Raw genomic sequence first — 24,149 nt, 5'->3', positions numbered from 1 at the left:
TCACTCTGGGGTGTGTTTTTAATGCTATGGTTTCAGTTACTGCAGTCTTTTCCCTCTTGCTCCTTTTCTTTTGGAGGTCTTCAGCCCTGTAAAACGGACCTTTCTGATCCTGATGAACTTGGCATGACAGAGTCTGTTTTGGCTTTAGGATTTTCTCCAAATGCTCATGTTAGAATTCTGTTTTAAGCAGGGCATTAGAGTCCTGTTTTTCTTTCCCATGCCTGCACTCTAGGACTTCATCTGTACCTCTCATCTCTGGTGCTGGGAGTCCTCTCTCCTTTTATCTTTGCAGGTCCAAACCTTTTCAGCCCTGTTAGAGGTTCTTCAGCCCTGGGAGTGCAGTATTCAGTTGTCTCTACACAGTCAAAGGCAGTGGTGGGCTGACTTGCTCTCAGGTGGCCAAGGTGGAGTCTCCTGTGATAGTAGGTGTCTGACCAGAGCTTAGGCGACTTCGCCTTGTGTACTGGAAAGTTTCCATTCCAGATACCTGCAGTGCAGCACCCGGGAGCTTCATCCTTGCCCTCAGCAGGCATGGCACTATATGAAGTTCTTCAAGAACCACTGCAGTATTTGATAAAGTACTGCTGCTTGCACAAAGATGCCAAGGCCTCCCCCACATAACAGGTTACTGGGGGGAGCTGCCTGGAGTCACCTGGTGTTAGAGTGCACGTGGGATTCATTCAGAGAAAAAAGATGTCTTGCCAGTAACCGATGTTCTTCAAAATGTGTAGTCCACATATACATTTGTCTCCATCTGCTTCTCCTCTCTCCTCAGAGTCCTTCCAGGTATGAGTCCTGTGATTGAGAGGTAGAATTGTTAGAATGTACATTTGGGCTACACTTCTCAAAGAGCATCGGTTACTGGTAAGTAACCTTTTTTTAGTTCTAGTTGTTCTTAAGGAAGCTGTTCTTAGGACCATCACCCCTCTTTAGTTTGTCTGCTTCTGCAAAGCATCTGAAGTATTTGGCATCAAAAATACTATCCTTTTAGAGAACTAGTTAATGATGTTTACTGTATTGCTAACTCTGTGAGCGGTGTAGGACACCCTCTGAGGTAACCTGGTGGCCAATTCTAAACCAACCAAATGCAAATCTCACCCATAGAGATTAGATGAAAAAAGCACTAAGATTATATGATCCATTAAAAAAAAAAAGACTGTCCATTGGCATATATTTTCTTTTTCTGTTTAGCTGTTTAGTTACACAGTATTGCTCATTGTCAAAGAGTAAATGACTTCTGGCTGTTTATATCCAAGTGTGTTTGTACTGCAGTACAGGGATGGGGTAATACTGAGGATTAAACTTTCCCACTGAAAACCCAGTAGGGTTTAATCGATATTGCTTAAATTTACCTTGGAGAATTGCCATAAATAGTAACAGTCTGTGGGCTTGACTTGGTGCCAGTTCGCCTTGTTACGAGTGACTTTTGGTGGTTACATGTTGCCTCGGTTTAGAGTGTCGGTGTTCTTTCTGAATCTCACTAACGTATAATATATGTCTAAATGAAGCTAGAAAGTATGCTCAGGTGTTTAGTAAGCTCCTCTCTTACATTATGTTACTGCATTTAACATGGCAACTCTTGCCATACTCTGAGGTTGCTTACCTAGAACATAACAAAAACAAAATTTCGTGCTTAGCACAAGTCTGTAGTGGTTTATTTTACAAAACTATGAGAAAAAGCAGTTAGTAGCAAGAAGGAGAAGTTGAAATTTTGTCTGTTAGACTTAAAATAGAAGCAAAGGCCTCCTTAAACTTGTAAGACACTTTTACGTATCCATGTTTGATTTTTTTATATTTAAATACGATCAGTCGTAATTATTTGCTTTTCTTATTTTTCAAGAATAAGACTGAGTCACTTGCTGTTAGAGTACGTAGCCTTTTAAGAACTTAAATTATGTGAAAGATTTAACCTAGGATAAATGATAGAACAAATTATTTTTAAGTCTTCATTCCAGAAAGACATAACCTTCTGACATCTAACTTCTTTGATGCTGTGCTCTCATGCAGTCCTAACAGATTAGGGGTTAGGGATGTCGTTTCAAAAAGTGCGCTTAAAAGTGTTTAAGAGATTAAAGGGGCTGCAAATAGTAGTTGTTAGTGATAAAAAAATTGCACATGAATCGAACTGTTGCTCGTGCCAAATGTGCAACAGCCGCCTGCAGGCGCGGGGAGCTGTGGCTCCGAGGTGTCCCTGCCCCACAGAAGTGCCCAGTCTTGGTGGCCGTTCGGCTGCCGCCCGGGAGCGCAGCGGGGAGCTGCAGCCTGCGCAGGGAGACCTGCTCCTGCAAAGGGCTCTTGTTCAATGAGGAGAATACCAAGCACAGGAACAACGGTTTGGTACAGCATCGTGTTCTTTGAATTGTAAGGTAATTTAATTTGACCATCTTTTCGATTAACTGTCTTTGGAGTGATTCAGGTTTCCTCTGGTATTGTTAATACATTTGCCATTACGTTTGTGAAAACACTTATGCATATATTTTGCCAAACTGACTAATGAGATATTTCAGAATTTAAGCCTAAAAGAAAAGCTCATTGTTGAGTAGCATATTCTTAAACTTCACATTTCTTTCTACTGATTTCTGTTTATAATAATAAATTACATAAATGGAAGCAGTGCAGATTAATCACTTCTATTATGGAGGAGCAGGATATATACTTTCTGTTTTCTGCTCAGAGGAAGGGGACCAAATCCTGAACATTAGTAAAATAACTCTTAGTTTTCTGAAATGCTCAGAGCTGCCAATTGATAGTGAAAGGCTCCCCTCTGTAATCTGCAGAAAATATCAGCTTATATCTATACTTAACTAATCTCTTTATATGTTATAGCTAATATCTATATTGAAATTTATGAGTTCCTGGGTAGCTGTGGTTTACCTGTACTTTGCCGAAGCTAGAATTATTTTTATGTATTTATCTCTCACAGTAATGCGCTATATGTGAGAGATATCATGGGACTTGTTTTGAAAATGGGGATAATGCAGAATAGCTTGCTGGAACTCAGTTGCTTCAGGGAAGCGTGCACGTGTGCACTGACTGCAGGCAGCAAATTGTGTGCTTGGGAAGGAGCGTGGCGCAGCGCGCGGCGCTGGGGGTGCGGTGTGCTGCCAGCGGCACGTGGCTCCTTGCGAGGGCTTCAGCGAGCCCGAGTTGACAACCCCTGCAGCCGCTGCTGCAAGCTGGGAACTCCTTGGGACAACCAGTGTTTGCTCCAGCAAGAAGGGAAAGGTGACACTGGGGGAGCTTGGCACAAATCTCTACGGCTCTGCTTCCTTCTTAGTGCCACAAAGCTTGCCTGCAGGTCTAGTTCATTACCTGCAGTCCGCAGGAGAAGGATGAAAGCTCTGATTAAATTCATTAAATTCATTGCTGACTTGAATCACAGCTGGGGCAGGTGTGTGAAAAGTCTGGAAAAAATAAGGATTTAATTCTGTTAGAAACTCTCGTCCTTCAAGGGTACCCCCTCATCCACACAACCAAACTCTGCACCCCGAGTTCACCATCCTTCAGGCTGCCGGCTGGGGAAATGCTGGAATGGAGCTATCCGCTTCCTTTCATGAAGCCAGGAATGTGATTGCTGCAGCAGCTGTTACTGCAGCCTCTGCATTTTTTCACCTTCACCCTCTGCAGACAAAGCTTTCCCGTTTTGAAAACTGCAGCTCCCGAATCCAGAAGTGTAAAGAAATAAAGGGGTCTCTCGAAGAGCAAAAATTCTCTTTTTTCTGCAGATAGAAAGCTCTGAAAAGAACATTTGAGATAAACGTTATTTAAGGATCCTTATGTTAACTATTAAAGCTTAGATCGGTCACTTTAAATTTTGAAGAATAAGTCACAAACGGCACTATTCCAGAGACAAGTACTAATTTAAGTTATAAAAAAAAGTTGTAGTATCTATTTTATGGTAATTTAGTAATGACAACTAAACTTCAGCTATTTGGGCATGCAATTCTTTCCTGTGGTGTTAATTTTAGGTTTAAGCACCTGCACGCACACACATATAAAAATGTTCTCATCTATACAGGCATATGGACATATGTGGAAACAGTAAAATACTGTTAAGCCTCAGATTTTTATAATACAACCAAGTCGAAGCATCAATAGCTTATTTGCATCCTTAGGGAATTATGTGAGTATTTTTAGATTCCAAATGTCACTCTTAATGGAGAAACAATTTAAAGGAATGCCATTAAAAAAACACTATTTTTTAATAAAAAGTGGGAGAAAATAAAAATGAAAAAGGATGCCAGTTTGAACAGAATCAAATTAAAATATGCTGCTTACAAATCTTTAAAAGAAACTACTGTGGAAAGATTCACGTTGTGCCAATTCTATTGTTTACAGATTGAAGAATTTGCCCTTCACTTTTACTAAACTTAAAGAACTTGCAGCTTTGTGGCTTTCTGACAACCAGGTAATGACTTTTTAATACTCGTATTTTTTTAACGCTCAATTTGCAGAGTGTTCGAGGTGTTCAGTGTACCTAACACCTCTTAATCATCTCAGTAAAATGCCGTGGTCTCGTCTTTCTCACCTTGCTGCAGTGCCCCCCTGCAGGTATTAGCTGTCTTCCATTGAAGCCGGTCAGTGTCGTTCTCTAGGGCCCCATTCCCGGGTCGGTGCCGGTGAATCCATCCTTTATCCGGCGGGAAGGCCGTGGAGGCTCAGCCCCTCCGCGTGCCGGGGACAGCCCGGAGCAGCCGCTGCCCCGCGGGGACGCGCGTTTACACGTGTCCACGTGTGTGCCGTGGTGAGGGTGCTAAAACCGCTCGAGCCAGAACAAAGCCAAGGGTAACTTGCCCAACAGGTCTACGTCGATACCGTACTCGTTGCACTTCGCCTTCTTAATTTCTACTTGCATAGTTAAGAAAATGTTTTTAAAGCTGGATGGAGGGAAAATAATATAGGAGGATTAATGCAAAATGAGTATTTTTTAATGTGTTAAATTAAGATTCTGTCCTTTTTCACTCTTATTTCCAATAAAAGACTGAAATTACATAAAGCCTAAGCCCAACTGCAGAATGTAACACTTTCTTTTAAATATTCAGTATTTATTCAGCATTCTGACTTGCCTACAGTTGGTGTAGATAAAATTTGGTTTTGTGAACCATGGCAGTCACTCCTGGATGCTGCATCAGAGCAAAGCAATAATCAATAGAACTAAAACATAGCAGTTCCATGGGGATAGCAGGGCCTCGGTGCACCTTCTCCTGGAGCTTGCAGCAGCATTATTGTAAGAGGAGCTAATGGCTGGCGTGAACTTGCTCCTCATTAACCCTCGCTTAAAATAAACCACAGCTGGAACAAGGTGCTTTCACTGCGCTGGTGCAGGGCCTGTTCAGCTGATCCTCTGGCCTTCCTCCTGGTGTGATTCTTACTGTGCAGTAGGGATTTCTGCCGTTTAGATTTCTCCTATTGCTCTAGGAGGAACTACAAACACATCAGAATTGAGGAATGGGAGAAACACATTTAGATGAGCTTAATACTTGTTTTAGTCCACAAAGATAGGATTATTTTTGTACATAATTTTAGCTGTTTGTGTATTTTCCCTTTGTCAAGTGCTAACATTCCGTGTCACTATCGTACACGCTTCGGGTGAACCGTCCTTGTTTTTCCTTTCTTACGCAGTCCAAGGCTCTCATTCCGCTGCAAACCGAAGCTCACCCAGAAACAAAGCAGAGAGTACTGACTAACTACATGTTTCCCCAGCAACCCCGCAGCGACGAAGGTAAAACGCCCTCCCTGCTCCCTGCGCAGGCAGGGATGTGGTGCAGTGCTTGTTCACGTGATGGAGGTAAAACCAGAGGGGTGTAGAAGTGCAGCAGTGCATACGCAGCAGCTCCTGTCTGTCATACACACAGGACACATTCCATTTTCAGATCACTTCGTCGTGGTCAGTGTTGTGTTCTCTTGAGCACTCTCTGTTGTGAGGAGCATGGCCTCAGGGAGGTGTTGGAGCCTGTCCTTCAGTTCCTGGGAGGCAGGAGTTGCAGCATGTACCTTGCTGCTGCCGCCGGAGAGCCCAGTGCGCAGCAATTGTCTGCAATTATTTGTGTATGTCTTGTGTATTAATCCCCTCATTACTTCCCTTCAGGAGTTTTAAGACAACAACCCAAGATCACAGGTTCCTCTAAAAACTAGTCTTTTTAGATCATTCCCAGTCTTTGGCTAGGTGTACTAATTACATGTTCTGTTGGATTGCTGTTTGCAATTAAACTGTAGATTTCCCGTCAGACAGTGACAGTTTTAACCCTACCTTGTGGGAAGAGCAGAGACAGCAACGTATGACGGTTGCCTTTGAGTTTGAAGAAAAAAAGGAAGAAGAGGAAAATCCAGGGAAGGTTAAGGTAAGTTCTAAATTTCGTCTAATTTACACTGGTGCTTAGAAAATACGGGCAGTGTCCGGCAGACAGATCTTGTGTTGAAGTATTTTTGTGTTTTAAATGTGTAGATAATACTTTAGGCTGTAATTCAAGTGTAACAGCTGAGAACAGCATATCTCTTCTCCCTAAAGTCTGCATTAATAATTTCTGCGTTTGCTATTGTTGATTAGATAGCAAAAGTTTTTTTCCTAACTCTTCTAAGGCCCACAGCCCTAATGTTTGCTTCCTAGTGTGACCGGTGTTTTATACTTAAGACAACACACAATGTACTGAGGCAGAGAATCATTTAGTACTTTAATACTTTGAATACTGTTCGGTAATTTAATGCTTTAAAAATATGTAGATTGGATGGGTGATTTCACTCGAAGTGAAAGCAGATGAAGACTCTGCAACTCGAGGGCATTAGGTGTGAGCATGCACAGCAGGAGAGGATGGAGAACAGAAAGCATCACTCCTTAAACTTGTAGCCTGCCTGAAAGCAAGGATGATTATTTGAACAGAAATATCCTCCCCCACTCATCTGCAATTAAATCAGAGCTTTCAGCTTAGTCATTAGTGGCTTGTCCTGCTAGAGGGATATTGTCAGGTCCTTCTGGTTTTAGCCTGGCATGAAAATTTCTGCTTCTTGTGTGACATCAAGGAATCATCCTAGATCACACACCTTAACACTGCAAAGTTTTACCTGATGTATGATAGCCAATGTAGAAAGTGTAATTGAAGACAACATCATATGAGATGAAAACTGTATTTAAATTTAAAAAATAACAGAAAAATATATTTATTTATAGCCATTTAATTAGCATTCCACTTACCTTGGAAAACTTTGATTTTCCTTTTTAATGATTTCTAATTTTTTCTGGTTAAGAGTTTTCATCTAATTGCTTGTCATTAGAGTTAATGGACTCTTACTGTTTTAACTGAGCAGAAATGAGTCCAGGTAAGGAGAAAAATAAAAATAAATAAATAATATTAAATAAATAAAACTATAACAAATAAATTTGTTTCACAACAAATAGATCAGCCTGGAATTTTATCCTGGATGAACTGCCAATGTATGGCCCATGTATGGAAAATAGAGCATCTGAAAGAATTTTATGTTCTTTCCCCACTTATAGCCGAAGTTTTAACTGTGAGCAATATCTCCAAATGTCAAAAGCAGTTTAAATATTAACAGAAAAATAAGAATTTCCAAGGTGATGGAATGTTTTAGTGGTATGCTGTTTGCAAGTACTATTCCTAGTATTCAGTGTTGTTGTATCAAATCCCCTGTATTAAAGCGAGGGTATTTCAGAACACTATAAATGACCGAAAACGTGTCCTAGAGAGAATTGTTCTTGTGCAGGAAACAAGTCCTCCACGTGCTGCCATCAGCTGCGCTCAGCGCAGAGGGGCGGACGTAGAGGCGCCCACACAAAGTGCCGCGGTTCTGTGTTCCTTGACCCGGCCCCCGGCCGTGGCAGCCCGTACGGAGGCTCCCCGCGGTCCCGCCGGGCCGGCCCGCGGCCTTTGGGGCCTCCTCTGCTCTGCCCTTGGGGATTTGGCCACGAGTGCAGCCCGCGGAGCCGATCGTGCAGCGCCGCGGTGGCACGTTGGGTCGGGCCGCCCCGGCTCCGCGGCCGTGGGGAGGCAGCCTGGCTTCGGCGGAGCCATCGGCAGCTGCGCAGTCCCTACCCTTCATGTCACCACGTCTTGTGACAAGAGTGGGTATGAACAGTGTTGTAGAACACGAGTCTGCATCTGCACGGCATTGTGCTATCCCCTCTGCAGTCCTGCCTTCCTCTCCTCCACAGGGATTGTAACATCGCTTCATTGCAACAAAACCAACAAATCTTACCATGTATTTCACAAAAGTTCTGTAGCCAATGCTATTTAATGCTATACTATTATATATAATGCTACATGCATTACTTACACAAAGAAAAATTATTAAATGACCTTAGATTTCCTGCAATTTGCGTGCCTCCAAGGGAGCATCTCCCCTCTGTCCTGTCTCAGTGAATACACCCCAAATACCTATAAATACCTGGAGCTGGTAAAAACTGGAAGTGGGGAAATAACATGTTCAATCCGGTATTGCCAATATCTTTTATTTTCTTTTTCCCTATCAGAAAAAATACTCTTTTTACCCAAACCATGAAGAAATAAGCTCAAATTAAATCCTAACAGGACAGAAACATCTATTTCCATTCTCTGCTATTTCTGTGCTTTTTCCCAGCACGGCTAATCATCTCAAATGTTAAAAAGAGTTGCTTGACCAGCCTGTTCAGCAGCCTGTGTTTAAGCTGCAGGAACATGGGCTCCAATCTGCCTTCTGGAACACTTTGTTAACTTGGTGCTCGCCGCTCTGCGTGGTGGGATAGGTCTTGGGGAGGTTTTACCACGTGCAGGCCTGTACAGGGTAACCTTGGAGGTTGTCTTAAATCATCTACAGGAGGCGACAAGCGCCCATGATGGTAGCTCCTTGTAAAAGCATACCAGGTTTCGCTTCATGTCTTTCATAGTTAAAATTGACTCTCAGCCAGCTGTACTTTAAAATAGATTTGCCAGTCGATTTCTTCCATCAAGAATTTTTCACTGAGCAAATTCTCTTTTCTGGGTCATGATACTTTTGCAGTAACATTTGAATCTGCCAGAATTTTCTAATTGGGGAATAAGGTTTGGTGTGCAGTGGTAATTGGCAGTGCTTTGGGCTCCGTCCTGCGTTGCAGCGGCCGGGCCGCGTGGAGCCGCAGCCTTTGCTCCGTGCTGCTGCCCGTCCCAGCGGCAGGTGAGCCCGGCTGGAGCCCGCCTGTGAGCTGGCTCCCGGCAGGGTCTGAATGCTGCCTTCACCCTGGAATCATGGCGCAGGTTTGGCAGAAGAGCATTGGCCTCATTAGGCCACATCTGAATAGGATTTCTTTCAACCTAAATCGCTTAATACATTTTTGTTGTTGAAATTGTTTATTAGCATATGACATTTTAGCCATACATTTTAACATTTTATGTTAAAATTGTGTCAGAATCTCTTAATCTGGAGTATTATTCTATGGTGCTTCAGAATTATATACCAGTATTTAATTTAGTTTTAATTTGCAACTCGTCATGTTTTGCATCTAAGACATTCGCATCCAGAGCCCATACCCATTTGAATGCGAGACTTCTGTTTCCTGTGGTGTGATAAAGGCAGTTGCTGCGAGGGCCGGCTCCCTGGGCTCCGCGCGGCGAGGCGGGCGCTGCGTCGCGCTGCGTCGCGCTGCGTCTGCCGCGTCCCCCCGTCCCGCTCCCGCGCGCTCCCCGCTGGGGAGCTGGACGCCTCCCGGCCGCTCCTCCCTCAGCTCAGCCCTGCACTTTGGGAGAGTTCTCTTAAATCCAGGACTGCCTTGGGCTTGGCACATGCAGTGTTTTGCACCTCTGGGTGACAAGAGTTACAAACGTGAGTGTGAAGTACTGCAGGAGACAGTAGGTGTTTCAGTCGACTAGAGTGCTTTTCAGTGTGCCCCGGGGTGCCCTTGCTGTAGTGGATTGAGTCTGTTTTCCTCCATTTTCTGTGTCCATAAGAGTCAGATTCATACACTTGAGTGCACGTACACACATTATCCATCTCAAAGAGCAGATCAGTCCCAGTAGATCACATTCTGTTCTCATTTGTTATAGATAACTCAGATTGAATGAGTACACTGAACATAGATAAATTAATTCTGCATTTACACCAGTATTGTTATGAAAAAGTGTAATTTAATATGTTAGTACTCTCAAGTCAAGTGTAGAATTAAGCACAGTACTCTCACAGGGTGGAAGAGCTTTACAGGGAAACATTCTCATTCATTCTTTTGTGTCACTGGAGCTCCATGATAGATTAGGAGCAAATTTCAGTCCAAAGACTTAAAAAAAAAAACCCAAAAAACAAAAAAACTCTGAAGATAAATATATGGATTGCATTACCCCAAATAGATTAGTTCAAAAACTGAGGGCTTTGCACCTAATCAAAGTACTATAACCATAGTTTTAGTTTGCATGTCGTTTTCATTTTGTCTTTGTGTTTTAATTCTTTTTATGAATGTTCAGGTTGAAATAAATCTAAAACGTTATCCTACTCCATACCCGGAGGATTTAAAGAATATGGTAAAATCGGTTCAAAATCTGGTGGGCAAAACAAGCCATGGAGTACGGCCTGAGAACTCAACACCAACTGTGAACAGTGAACAAACTGTGAAAGAGACATATGAGCACAAGTGGCCCATGACACCAAAGGAGATTTCAGTGGAGGTAACGTAACAGGATCCTTGTTCCGTTCAAGAGTTCAACATGGGGTTTTAGTCTTTAGACTCCATCACATGGCACTCTGCATCTCTTGTGAACTACATACCTCGTAGTTTCTAGTTTCATTCATAAAAGTTAATTTAGATTTATGTTGAGTCTGCTGTTTTTCCCAATGCTATGGAGACTATCAGTCTTCAGGAAGTGTATTTCTGGGTCAAATACGTAAATGGCAAACGAGTATGTTCGCCTGATGGTAGGTTCTGCCACTTCTATTCACATGAAACTTAATACATGGTGAATAAACCTGAAGTCAGTGGGAATGCTTCCTTCACTGCAGATAGCTTTAGGTGAGGCCCCCTGGACCTGGGGCTTACAGTAAGTTACAGAATCTAGACTGTATTATCTTTCATCTCCTCTTTAATTTAAACATTATGATGCACTTACTATGCTTGAAATATCAATGTCTGTGGCTAGAGGTAGATGCATGAATTTTTCCTCACCAGTTTTCCATATGCAACACAGAGGAGGCTTTTATATATATATATAAAACAGTCTCTGCAACTGCTCTGTCAGTTCTCTGTGTTTCAGTCATGGTTAAACATTTCTGTTTCTTTAAAAAAAAATCTAAATATGGATTAGTATTTCAAACTAGCATAGATAAATTAAATTAATGTTTTTATCTAAACCTGAATCTTAACTTCCACCATTATTCCTTTTTGCCCGTTAAGTTCTTTCTACCAGTGTACATTTCTACCAGTGAATAATGTAAGTATAATTACATTATTCAATGATAAATTATGGGGCAGATGTTTCTACAAATTTTTGTTTGCACTGTTTATACCAAAAAGTAGTTAATGGAACCTAAACCTCTCAAAATAGGAGCGCAAGTTGCCATCTTCTGAGTAAAAACAAGTAGAATCTAAAGTACAGTATTTTATGTTTTAATAATGCATTTTATTTTCACTTCAAATTCACTTCAAATTTCACTACGTTTACTGGAGCACTTTTATCGACAAAATGTCCGGGTTCAGGGAGATCCTCCTAGGGTGTCCATTAGTGCAAGGTCCCTCCTAAATATTTCTTTCAACCATTTCCTAACATTTTTATGGCAAATTTCTTACTTTCTCCTAATATCTCTCCAAAAACCCTCTCTTTTGGTGGATGCTCTTTGCCCGGATTTGCACCCCCTTTCCAAAAGCACAGCTTGTCCTGCGGCTCCCAGGACTGTGCAGGTTTCCCTTAGCCTTCCCCGCTTTGCTGTGGCACCTTGTCCCTTTCCATGCGTGTCCTTTGTGTCACTTGAGCCCTTTGTGCTCGCGCTTCTTCCCACAACGTGGGGCTCCCGTGTTGCTCGTTTTCCAGCTCCCTTTCCCCAAGCCGCTGCAAGGGGGGATTCCTGCATCCTTCCTTCAGGTTGGGTCTTCCCACTCCGCCAAGGTGCCCTCTCCAGCTCTGGCATCTTTCTCATTTCTGAACTTTTTTCCAGGGATGGGTTAAGAAATGGCCCTGAGATCCTGCTTGGGTCTTCATTCCCTTCTTCTGGCTAAGCCTAATTTAAATGACCTAATTTAAGTGACCTAATTTAAAATCCCTCTTCCTAAGGCCGCCGTGTGATTTTCTTTTCACTTCTTGACTCGCAGTATTTATAGCACGTGTCCTGCTGCTGGCTGGTCAGGAAAGCTGGTGTGCAGAACAGCTTTGAAGGTTAACGTCTGCTGAGCTCTCCATGAGAAGTCCATGAAATCAGAATCATTTTAAGCTAGAAAAAAAATTCTTTAGAGATGAATTAATTTGGATTTAATGTAGTTTTAGGAACAGTTGAATAAGTGGAAGAGCTTTTGCCATGAATAAATGAATGAGGAATTCTCAGTCTTGAAAAAATAAGAAATGGTTATTGTATATTATTGACAGCTTGCAGCTTTGTGACTTTTTTAATTCAAAATATTTATGTGGCCTTGACCCTTCCTAAAAGTTCCATCTGTTTTGCTCACATTTTCCAAACAAACACATCACAGTTACATAACAAGTAATTGCTGTAGAAGAAAGTAGCATTTTCAGCTGTCAGATCAGTAAGATCGGACACGCTGCCCCTGTGGTGTTCGGTGTGTTCTGCCTTGGTTAAATAGAAGGCTACGAAATGTTTGTTTGCTGCAGCTTGAAGTGAGTTCCGTTTCCTGTGTTTATTCTACATTATTATATTCCTCAGGATGCCTATGGACATCCTGCCAGTGAGATGAGGATAGGGGAGCTTCGTCCTTCCATGCCGGAGACGCCGCTGTACACACCTAAACTCGTTCTTCTGGGTAAAGAGAAGAAAGGTACTACCTTGACTTACAGTGAATTCCTAGATGAAAGCGTATGTAATGTACACAGATAGATAAGATTTAAGGGGTAATTCTTAAGGTATTTTATACTTCACTCTGATTTTAAACTATTTTAGAGGCATATGTGTGCACATATGTATTTCTACATTCATACTATGATTTTAAAAATTTTTCTGAAGTTCATTTTCCAAATACTACCTCCTGAAAATGTTTGCTGTGCTTTGTTTCAGAATCGACAGATGAATCTGAAGCAGATAAGATGCACTGTCTGAATAACAGCGTTTCCTCAGGCACTTACTCAGACTATTCCCCTTCCCAGGCTTCCTCAGGGTCCTCCAATGCACGTGTTAAAATGGGGTCCTTGCAGACAACGGCTAAAGAAGCAGTGAATAATTCTTTGTGGGGGAACAGGTGTGATCATGTTTCTTAAACAGCTTCTTGTTGCCCTTTGACTTTTATATTCATAAGAATTTAGGCAAAGTGATGGTGTGCTATCTATAAAGGCATTCAAATCAAAACATTTTAGCCCAGTTTTATAGCAGCATACAGAGGTATAGTCAATCAGGCTATAGAGAAGAAGCCCCCTATTCATATTGTAAAAATACCAGTAAATCTACAGCTGTTTTTTGGACCATGTGGGACAACCATGCATTAAAAGCACCTAACAGTTGAGCTAGAATTACTGTGTTCTGTGTGATCCTGAGCTGCAGATAGCCATTTTTAGCACATTCAACAGAGTTTGTGATTCCTATTCAGTTCTGTCCTGAGCCTTAGTTTTCCCTGGACATCTGAGCATAGTACAGGTCCTTGGAAGTTGTTGTGGTTTGCACTGGCTATCAGTAATGTTAAAACGCTCATGCACTGTAAAACGAACACCCTGTTATTATCTGTTCCAGCTATAGGTTGCCTAAACGTAGTTCTGTCTTAAGAAATCCACAAGCTTCTCATCATTAAACACAAAGGCTGGAGCCTACTCACTGGAGATGCATAAAAACTGGGTGGTGAGAGCAGGCACAGATGGAATCTGTATTTTTGTTGCTTTTTGTTTTGTTCTGTTTTTGTTAAAGCAGATGTAAAAAAGCATCCCCTGCATTTACAAAAGATTCTTTTTAATAAGTTAGGTTTAGCTGCATTTACATGAACAGAAAGCATTGAGCCAGTTAGGACTTTGGACTCACTCTGTTTTTTCTCCATGTATATATTTACAGCTTCTGTACTGCAGTGCAAAAACTGTTGCAGACATTCATGCCAAATCAGTGGCATCCAGAGCCCATCTCAGTATGATCCGGAAGTCTAAGTATAGATGGGAGAATAATAAAGTGCTTTATACGCGTGTCTGTCTGATGATTGCTTTTTTTTTTTTTTTTTTTATAGAGGATACTTTATCTTCCTTTGTTTTGCTCTATTTTTGCAGGCTGGTGCAGTCATTTCCTCAGCCCCTCGAAACAAAGCCATTACTGAGCCAGCGGGAATCTGCTCCAGCAGGAAACCTGCCGCAGCGCAACGACAGGCGCCCCATGAGCGACACCTTCGCTGACAGCTGGAACGATGGTTCGCACTACGATAACACAGGGTTTGTTGCAGAGGAGAGCACAGTGGAAAATCCCAGTGCTAACCCTCTCTTAAGCACTAAATCTAGAAGCACATCTGCACATGGACGCAGGCCGTTAATTAGACAAGACAGGATAGTTGGCATTCCCCTGGAGCTTGAGCAGCCTACACTCAGAAACACACATGAATCTGAAGTGCCTCCTTCCAATCCTTGGCAAAATTGGACCAGAACTCCTAGTCCTTTTGAAGACAGGACAGCTTTTCCTTCCAAACTGGAAAATACCCCCACCACCAGCCCTTTGCCTGAGCGGAAAGATCATGTCAAAGAGTCTCCGGAAATAGCTAGCACTTACACTCCAGGAATAGCATGGGAATATCATGATTCAAATGCTAACAGAAGTCTCACGAACGTCTTTTCGCATATTCACTGTCGCCCAGAACCTCCTAAAAGTGTTATTTCAATCAGCAAGAGTACAGAAAGGCTTTCTCCGATGATGAGAGATTTAAAAACTAATAAATTTAAGAAATCACAGAGTATCGATGAAATCGACATTGGTACATACAAAGTTTATAACATACCTTTAGAAAACTATGCATCCGGTAACGATACCGTAGGAACCCACGAGAGAGTAGATAAGCTGCTAGGACAGGAGCACGGGCTGCTGAGCATGTCTCGCAGCCAGTCCGTGCCCATGCTGGACGATGAGCTGCTCACCTATGGCAGCGTCAAGGTGCAGCAGCAGCAGCCAAAGCCGCCCGTGACCAAGAAAGTCTACCAGTTTGACCAAAGCTTCAATCCGCAGGGCGCCGTGGAAGTCACGGCAGAGAAGAGGCTACCGCCACCTTTCCAACACAATCCCGAGTACGTTCCCCAGCAGAGTAAAAACCTGCCCCAGGAGCTGGTCAGCCCGAGGGCCTACCATGGTTACCCTCCCATGGAGCACATGTTCTCCTTCTCTCAGCCTTCGGTGAACGAGGAGGCCGTCAGTGTCCCCTTCGTGAGCCAGGGCTCGAGGCCGGGTTTTCTGAGAAGAGCAGATTCGTTGGTGAGCTCCACTGAAATGTCAATGTTCAGAAGAGTGAGCGAGCCCCATGAACTGCCTCCAAGCGAGAGGTATGGCAGGCCTCCGTATCGAGGAGCTGTGGAGCGCCAAAGCAGTATCTCAGTGTCTGAATCTCAGTTCCTCAAAAGGAATGGCAGGTATGAAGATGAACATCCTTCATATCAAGAAGTGAAAGCCCAGACTGGCAGCTTTCCAGTTAAAAACCTTACCCAAAGGAGGCCATTGTCTGCGAGAAGCTACAGTACAGAGAGTTATGGTACATCCCAAACCAGGCCAGTTTCAGCTAGGCCTACAATGGCAGCTCTGCTGGAAAAGATACCGTCAGACTATAACTTGGGTAACTATGGTGACAAGCCTTCAGATAACAGTGATATAAAGACAAGGCCTGCCCCTGTGAAGGGAAATGAGAGCTGTGCTAAAATGCCCGCTGACTGGAGACAACAGCTACTTAGACATATAGAAGCTAGAAGGTTAGACAGGGTATGTTTGGCATTTCTCTGCAATTAATGCCTTTAGTTGTGTGTTTTGATATTTCCAACTATTTGCACGTAGAGTGGTAAACATCAGAATTCCCACTAATGAGATTCCTGCATTTTGTGGTAGAGGAACTGGCCTGTACAGTTTTCTGTCAACATGTAAAATCAGCTGGAGGTAGGGATTCTTGGGTAAATGGATTATAAAGAGTATCTTTAAAAGTAATTTACCACAGTGCACATGACTAATTTAGTAACTGCTGTAGCACTGTCTGAAATACTGAAGAAAATCTCTTCTTATTAACAGATGTGAATATGTTGCTGGTAATGATTTGGGAGCTTTAAAACATGTGGGATACACTTTGGCAATAAAAGAAAATTTGAAAAATCACAGATAAAAAGTAAAAATATATATATATATATTTGAACTATTCATGTCACTGTTAGTGGAGGGGATTTAAAGCTATATTTAACTTTGAACAAATGTCACGGAGTATGCACTGCCTCTGTTTTTAACAAGAAATACTGTTATTACTCCTTTTAGCAATAGAAAGTTATGCTTATTTACCTTCTATACAAAGTGTTGCAGAAACACTGCTGCATGATTTCTCCAGTGGTTTTGACTACTCAATGACCTGCTTCGTGAATCTGGGTTTGCTGCATAAACTGATGTGAAAAAAATTACTATGGCCTAATGCATAAATTAGCTTCAGTATGTGTCCATATATATACTTTTTACTAGGTATTTGTGAGTCTGGTATTAACTTACTCATTACCTTTTGGGTCTCGGATGTGATGCATGTTAAAATATCATTAAGGATCAAATGCTTAAACTTCAAAAATCAGCTCGAAGGCTGAAGCTCTTCCCTGAGTTCAGCTGTTTTCCCTGTGTTGTGTAAAACTGATGGCAGAATAGTGCAGGCAAAGCAGGGCAGGCTGAGTATGGAGCTTGTGGTGGAAATCCGTGTTTCCCACATGTGGTGCTGTAAGGAATCCCCTTGGGCAGCGCGCAGGGTTGGCCGTGCTCTCGCCTGGGCTTTTCCTGCGCTGCCTTTGACTCCCTCCTCTGCTAGATTTATGCTTCTGGCCCGTCCATGGTTGTGCAGACATACCAAAATTTGGCCATATTTGCAAAATAAAGACTTGTACCATGTTGTATACTGCGAATTTCAGATTACAGATAACGACATAATTCATTTGCTGTCAGCGTTGAAGTCTTTTTTATGGTATCCATTCTATGTATAAGTAGCAATGTATTTGCTTCCGTCTGACTCAGTGCATGCCTCAAAAAGCTATTTATTTCTTGGTACTGTTTGTTTGCTTAAACTAAAACTTTGTGAACTTAACCATGTATGTGTGATACTTGATTCAATGAGCATGTGTGTTCATATCCTGTCACGTGGTTGTTTCCTCTACTCAGACCGCTGCTTACAAACACAACACAGTTAGCCTTGGCATGCTGCACTCTGGAGGGTTTTCAGCAATGCATGCCGGCAGAAGCATGACTTTAAACTTGCAGACTAAATCTAAATTTGAAAACCAAATGCTTCAAGAGCTACCTCCACCGAAAGTAAGTATGGGATGGACAGCATATACCAGCCTTACAAAATAAATTAATGTTTGCTTTTTCCTGGTTTAGCTTTGCCTATTCTTCATGCTTATACTATACTCAGTCCCAAAAGCAAAGTTGATGATAGCATAGTTTGCTCAGTCAATAACCTTGCTTTTTGGACTAAGTAGCTTCTTACATGGCTGTCATTACTGCTTTCTGCTCTTGTGTTATAGACAGACTGATGTGATGGTTATATTTCTTGATGTAATAATCTGTGTATGGAACTGGAGAACATATTTTCTGTGTTGATGACTTTTTAATCTTAAAAAAAAAATGTAGAAATGTTTAAGATGCATTTGAATAGGCTCCAAGAGACAGGGATTTACACATCTGAACAGTAATTTGGGTATGCTGTTATTCTGATAAGTGTGGGGATTTGCCTGCTATGCCTAGAATAATTCTCAGTTTTTGCTCCGAGTACTGCATACAGATTTTTTTTTTCATTTTTTATTGTTCGTTTCACAGCTATTCATGATATGTTGTTGACAAATACATAAGTATAGAGTTATTTAAATAAATTTTGAGCAGCCGGGCGCTCCCGGGGCGCTGGCGTCTCCGAGGGGCCGCAGGCCGCGTCACACCACGCGCTGCCGCCGCGGCCCTCCCGCTGCAACCTGCTGTCCCCGCTGCAGCCACAGCCCCCGGACCAGCGCATGCAGCTCCTGGCGCCTCGAGGGCTGCGCGGGGGCTGCGGGGCACAGGCAGCCTTCCCGTGTGGATCGTGCTGCGTTTTCTCTCCAGGAATGCTTGTCTGTTCGTACATGTGATAGTTCTTGTCACAAGTCCTTGCAAGGTGTCTGTTTGACCCTACCTCGAGCGCACGTTTAGCAATGAGGTATTGCATACCATTGCAAAAAGTCAGGGACGAGTGGCGATGGGGTCTAGACACGTGGGATGTCTGCGGATGTGCTCAGGATGACGTGTTTTTGGCTCTGGTCTCCTGTGAACTACTCTGCTTTACATTTCACCAGTGTTTCATTGCTACAGACCCACGTAAAATCTGATGTTAAAATGCATGAAAATGGTGTAATTCTTGTATGGTTTGGAAAGCAAGAAAAAAGTTACTGTTGATGAAATAATTTGAATGTGAAGAATTGCTTAATTTTAGTGTCGATGGAATAATTCAAATGTATAGGATTGCTTAATTTTTTCCTTCGCATGGTCTAGAAGATTTTGCATTTCCCGATGAATCCAGGCTCCTGCAATTTATTATGTATTTCCCTTGCTCTTACCATGACCTAGAATCAGGTGGGCAGTGAGCGAGTCTGGTGGTCTGGCAGCTCAGAAACCACCTGTAACAATTCCTGGTGCTGGGAGATGGTGACGCTGGGTCTGCTCCACCTGTAGCCTGCTGTGACTGCTGCCTTGCAGTTCTTTACCCAGATGTAGTACATAGGTATTTTTTACTGCTCTGCAGCCTGTCCAAGCTCTGCAAACGCATAATACTGCGAGCAGACTAATGCATTTTCCTGCAGAAAGAGAGAAGTCCTCCTGCCCTCGCAGGGTTTCCCATTTCATCAGCAAGCAGTGAGCGCTCCGTGCGCCTCCTTTTTCCATGTGTGGGCAGGGACCGCGGTGCTCTCCGGAGGGCGGCGGTTGGTTTGGATGGGTGTCAGGATTCCTTTAGATCCGCAGGGATTGGTGAGCATGGGCTGCACAGGGGCAGCACTGTCTTGCTTTGCCAGCAGCGCTTCCCAAGACGTGTCCCGGCCTCCTCCGCGTTCTCCCTACGGATGGCTGGGAGCACACGCTGTGTGTTATAAACCCGTGGCTCTCGGAGCACACGGTGTGTGTTATAAACCCGTGGCTCTCGGAGCACACGGTGTGTGTTATAAATCCTCCCCCCGGGAGGGCACAGATCTCTGCGCAGCCTCGGGCACCTCGGGCTGTGGGCAGCTGGAAGGTGACCCTCAGCACAGGGAGCCAGACTTGCCCTTTCCTTTGATTATTCTCCTCCCGGGAAGGAATTTGGCAGTGGAACAGTTTTGGGGTCCGTTACTGCGTGATCCCAGATGACGCACCCCGGCTCGGAGCAGGACACGTGAGCGCCGCAGGCAGCAAACGGGATAAATGGTGATGGGGGCGTCTGCCAGGCAGGAGGTCCCGCTGGCCCCAGTGCTAGTGCAGCGCCCGTCCTTGTCCCCCTGGCCCCGGTGCCAGCGCGGCACCCACGGGACATCCCGTCCTGCTGGCCCCGGTGCCAGCGCGGTGCCCGCAGGACACCCCATCCCGCCGGGACAGCAGGGCCTGGCGCCGCCAGCACACGTGCGGCCGGGCCGGCCGGGGCGACCTGCGTAGCGTGAGGAAGAGCACATCTCTGCTCACCTCGTTCTGAGGGATGAGAGAATTAGAATGACGCCTCTCTTAGACTGCAAACAATTAGGGGTGGAAATTTTTACTTAACCGCTGAGGAATTGGGTTTAAATCATGGTACTTAGTTTAAAGCATTTTTAAACTTGTTTAAAAAAGTCCTTGACCAGTTTTCAGCTTTAATATTTCAAAAGTGACACACAGTTCTGTGTGTTCTTCAGTCATCTGAGGAAGTGTTTCATGCCTTTTTTTCCTAAGTTGAAGAGGATACTGAATGATGGGGGAAAAATAGACACTTTTTTCTTGGTAGGCCACCATTTATTAAACCTAAATAAGCACTTCCTAGTGCTAAGTGCTGATAGCAGTGTTATAAAATTGGTCCTTTGAAAGGGCTGGCACATAAAGTGATACCTGCACGAGCAAAATTTCCACCTAAATTAAAGAAATACAAATAATAGAAAATCCATTTAGGACAAAAAAATGGACACATGGCCTCGACACTCCTGGAAATAACACGTGAAATACTAGGTGAAAAATCTGACAGAGAAGAATTTTGTCCAAAAGTAGAAAAAATTGGAAAAGAGTAACAAAAGTAAAATTCTCATTCAGGAAACATTAAATGTGCGTTATGTCCTTTCATACCCAGGAAAGCCTTTAATTACTGGTTAATCTTACAGATATGATATCCTGGTAACTTGAGCAAGAACAGCCATAGCCTACAGAGGTGCATAGCAGTGTATGGAACAGGGTAATATGGAGCCCAGCTCGAGGCATGATAGTCAAGGCTTCAGTACTGTCCTTAAGGAACATTTTGTAAAGAAAATACAAGTATGTAATTCAATATTGATGGCAAATACTTAGTAATTTTTTTGGTATTTGAATGAGCAGTAAAAAAAAATTCTGTTTCAAGTGATCAGTGATAAACTGTGTAGTTAAATGTGACTTGGCTAAGACTTGTTCTGAAAATAAGGGTCCGTTTTAAATTAATTTTCTCTTTTCTCTCATCATTCATTCTTCTCATCATTCCTCTGAAGACCTGTTATTTGCGGAGCCTCGTGGCAGCGGGATTACATGCTAACAAAATGCCCTAGAAGTGGGGATGCTGCGCGGTGTGGCAGTAGCGTGTAGCCCGTGTCGGGGTTGTTGCTAGCGTAGATGTGCAGAGCTTTCCGTGGCCGCTGGCTCCTCACTAAAGGCTGCCGTCCCCTCTCGCGCAGAGCCCGTCGCAGCAGAGCAGCCTGCTAGACAACGGGCAGGAGGAGGTGGCGGCCGGCAGCCCGTGGAACCCCTACCCGCTGGGGCGGCGCGACGTGCCCCCGGACACCAGCACCAAGAAGGTAAGCGGCCACGTGGGCCGGCTCGCTGGCTTCCCTTCCAGCACCGGGGACGGAGGGGAGCAGGCTGCTGCGGCCTGGTTTGGGAGAAGGTACTTTCAGTTCTGAGTTTAACGCAGCAGTCGCTGTGGTTTGCAGACCGGCTTGTCATGTCTCATACCCGTTCTTGTGTTCGTGTGCACAGATGCCAGTTGTCTGTCACACGCAGGATGGGCACAAGGGCCTCAGCAGCTGTGCTCTCACCCATGCCGGAGAGCTGTCAGCTTCCTTCTAGCCTGAAAATCCTTCATTTAATGTCTTCATTTTGCTTTAATGGTGTAATAACCTAATGGCAAAAATAAATGTGTTCAGATGGAGAGCAGCTCAATGTGTGGACGGCCACAGACGTGTTGTCAGACACATCCTAGGCAGCACATCCTTGCTGATCCACTCTCCAGCAAGTTGGAGAAGCATTTTCTCCAATAAGAGGTCAGCAAGTCTACTTTCTAGTACCTCGTGGCAGAATACGAAATTACAGTTCTTGCATCTGGCCTGTTCTTGTCCAGACCCTGGCTGCTCTCATCTGGCCCCTGGCTTGGCTATGAGAAACCAGCCAGTTTCATGTGTTCTAGTCCCAAAACTGAAGGGTGTTAACAAGCTAAACTGCATTTGCACTCAACTTAAGAGGGTGGAGCTGCACACGTAGCAGTGGTAATTACATTGCTTGTTGATCTGCATGGAGACTGGTCTTGCTTATTCCTGCAGTAAAGTCATAAAAGTGAGTAAACAGGTGGGAAAATCATAATGTGCATAGGGAGTAACTGGAGTAGCTCGAATGGTCCCCAGTACTGATGAAGCACATTTCCTACTGACTGCTGTTCTTTTATTGAAGGTGGTTTTAATAACAGCAGCCCTTGCCTTTACCAAAAAAAAAATAGTAGTGAAAAGAGATAGTTCACACATGTGTAAGAGAATTGTTGGAGACAGGAGTCATTGCACTTGGAGCAGCACAGAGGCTTCTCCGGAGGCAAAGGACAGTGAAGAGGAGGGAGAGCAGCCTTGTGTCATTGGATGGGGTTGGCTTTGAGAGGAAGGTTACTCAAAGACTTTCTTTATCCTCTGATGCACAAGAAACCATCAGGAAATTCAGTTTCATTCTGAGCATTTCTGCCTGCTCAGATGTTGTCGGTACTGACATGGCGTAACCATACTGAATCTGCTTACCTCACTGGAGCAATCTGTTGTTCCATTTGTTGTCAGCTGCTTTAATTACATGATAAATATTAGACACTGAGCTAAAAATAATTAACTTTTGTAGTGGATGTAAATAATGTACAGAATGCAAATGAAATTAGGGGAACAGTCTGCATAGAAAAGATGATTTTTTTTTTGCAGAATAGGTAAATCCTGTTTCTAAGAAAAGGATTTGTTCTCAGCTTATCCACATCCAGCAAGAGCCACAGTGTGAATACACAAGAAGCGTGATATGATCTCCTCAAAGAAAGCCTATTAGCAGGAGTGATAAAATGAATTGTGAGCGTTACTTACCTGCCATTCTCAGCAGGGGGTTTGCAGGGTGCTTTTATGACAGTGCTAATCTCTTTTCTACTGAAAGTAACATCAAGTGTTGGTTTTCCGCCGTTTGGAGATGAAAATACAGTGAGTATTTGAAGTCAGACTCAGGAAATCTTCTGTAGAAATGAAGTCCAACAAATGCTATAAACATAAACTGATGTATGCATTGTGGTTTCCACTGACATACTTGTGCTAGCTTTAATGGGCAGGTGCTGGATAGGCAGAGTCAGCACATGGCAGAGCTTCACTTGGAAATCGCCGAGGAAGAGTCCGGCCTTCCTCGTCCCAGGGACGAGCACGGCAGCAGGCTCTGCAGACCGTGTCTAGGGCGAGATGAAGGGGTGCCTAAAGATCCAGAAACTGCTGTACATAGAGCCGTGCCTGTTTGGGTCTGGTACGCAGGGTGGGAAGGCTGCCCGGTAATTGCAACGTAACTACATGGTGTAGGAATGGTTGGAGCTGTCCTGTTGACTCTTGAGAATACAGATTTGATGGCAACGTAAATTAAAGTGTGCTCCGTGTGTGCGTGGGCCGCGGGGCCCCGGGGCGACGCTCCCTGCGTGTGGGCCGCGGGGACAGCCGTTGCGTGGCCGCCCCGTGACCACCCCATGGCCGCTGTGGCCTGTGCAGCCCTGGGCCAGGCCTGTTCCGGGCGCTGCCGGGGGCTCTGAGCAGGAGCCCGGGTGCTGCGGCACAGCTGGAGCAGCCCCCGCCTGCAAAGAGGGGCCTTCAGCTCCCCGTTTCTCCTCCCTTCTGAGCTGTTTTTCTGTGAGAGGCTGGAGGCTCTTTGTGCTTCATTTCCAGAATTCGCTCTTTAATTCCGAACCCATTCTTCAGTAAAGAATCCCAGTCTTTTTGCATTTAAATTGACTCTTTCCTCTGCAGCATGCAGTGCTCCTGCCATGGGCTCCTCCGGGCACGGGTAGTGGTTGTATCTGGGGCAGGTTGTGCAGTTGGAGAGGTTCTGCCTTTTCCAGGTCTCCTATGATGAGTGCTTGACACAACGTAAAGTACAGACCCATGCTGCACGCTGGTACCTGCTTGGCTCGGAGCTCAGCAGTGCGGGGTGACCTGGTTCAGTAATGGCTGAGGACGTGGCTCTGTGCCCCCAGGGAGCTGGGAATATGTTAAAGTTCTGTCTTGGGCTTTTTCCTTCTGATTTCAGGTGAACAGAGGATCTTTCTGAACTCTAAAGTGGAATATTAATAGTACAAACTTCACAGGACAAATTATTGTCTTGAAAAGCACTTTCACATCCACAGATGAGTTGTTATCTAAAGAGTGATTGAGAATTTGGACATAAGAAATAGA

The 24,149-nt window shown here is 44.0% G+C and overlaps 1 protein-coding gene across 5 annotated transcripts in view; it reads left to right on the top strand.

Moving 5' to 3' along the window:
• The window catches only part of LRRC7 (leucine rich repeat containing 7), a 67,136-nt gene that overhangs the window by 33,989 nt on the left and 8,998 nt on the right, over positions 1–24,149 (top strand). For 2 of the 5 annotated variants that reach the window (XM_088531942.1, XM_088531944.1), the window contains exons 12-19: positions 4,339–4,408; positions 5,623–5,722; positions 6,217–6,341; positions 10,422–10,622; positions 12,823–12,934; positions 13,171–13,351; positions 14,355–16,035; positions 21,168–21,287. In XM_088531942.1, coding sequence (XP_088388068.1) covers positions 4,339–4,408; positions 5,623–5,722; positions 6,217–6,341; positions 10,422–10,622; positions 12,823–12,934; positions 13,171–13,351; positions 14,355–16,035; positions 21,168–21,287 — 2,590 coding nt within the window. Of the gene's footprint in view, positions 1–4,338; positions 4,409–5,622; positions 5,723–6,216; positions 6,342–10,421; positions 10,623–12,822; positions 12,935–13,170; positions 13,352–14,354; positions 16,036–17,448; positions 17,599–21,167; positions 21,288–24,149 lie in introns of all 5 variants that reach the window. The other 3 variants (XM_088531946.1, XM_088531943.1, XM_088531945.1) reach the window with 3 other exon arrangements.

The sequence above is a fragment of the Tinamus guttatus genome, unplaced genomic scaffold (genome assembly GCF_059628265.1).
Source record: "Tinamus guttatus ecotype Peru unplaced genomic scaffold, ASM5962826v1 Tinamus_guttatus_pri_ptg000441l, whole genome shotgun sequence".
Classification (NCBI taxonomy): Eukaryota; Metazoa; Chordata; class Aves; order Tinamiformes; family Tinamidae; genus Tinamus; species Tinamus guttatus.
The sequence above is the reverse complement of the archived record's forward strand: the minus strand, read 5'-3'. Positions and strand labels throughout refer to the sequence as shown.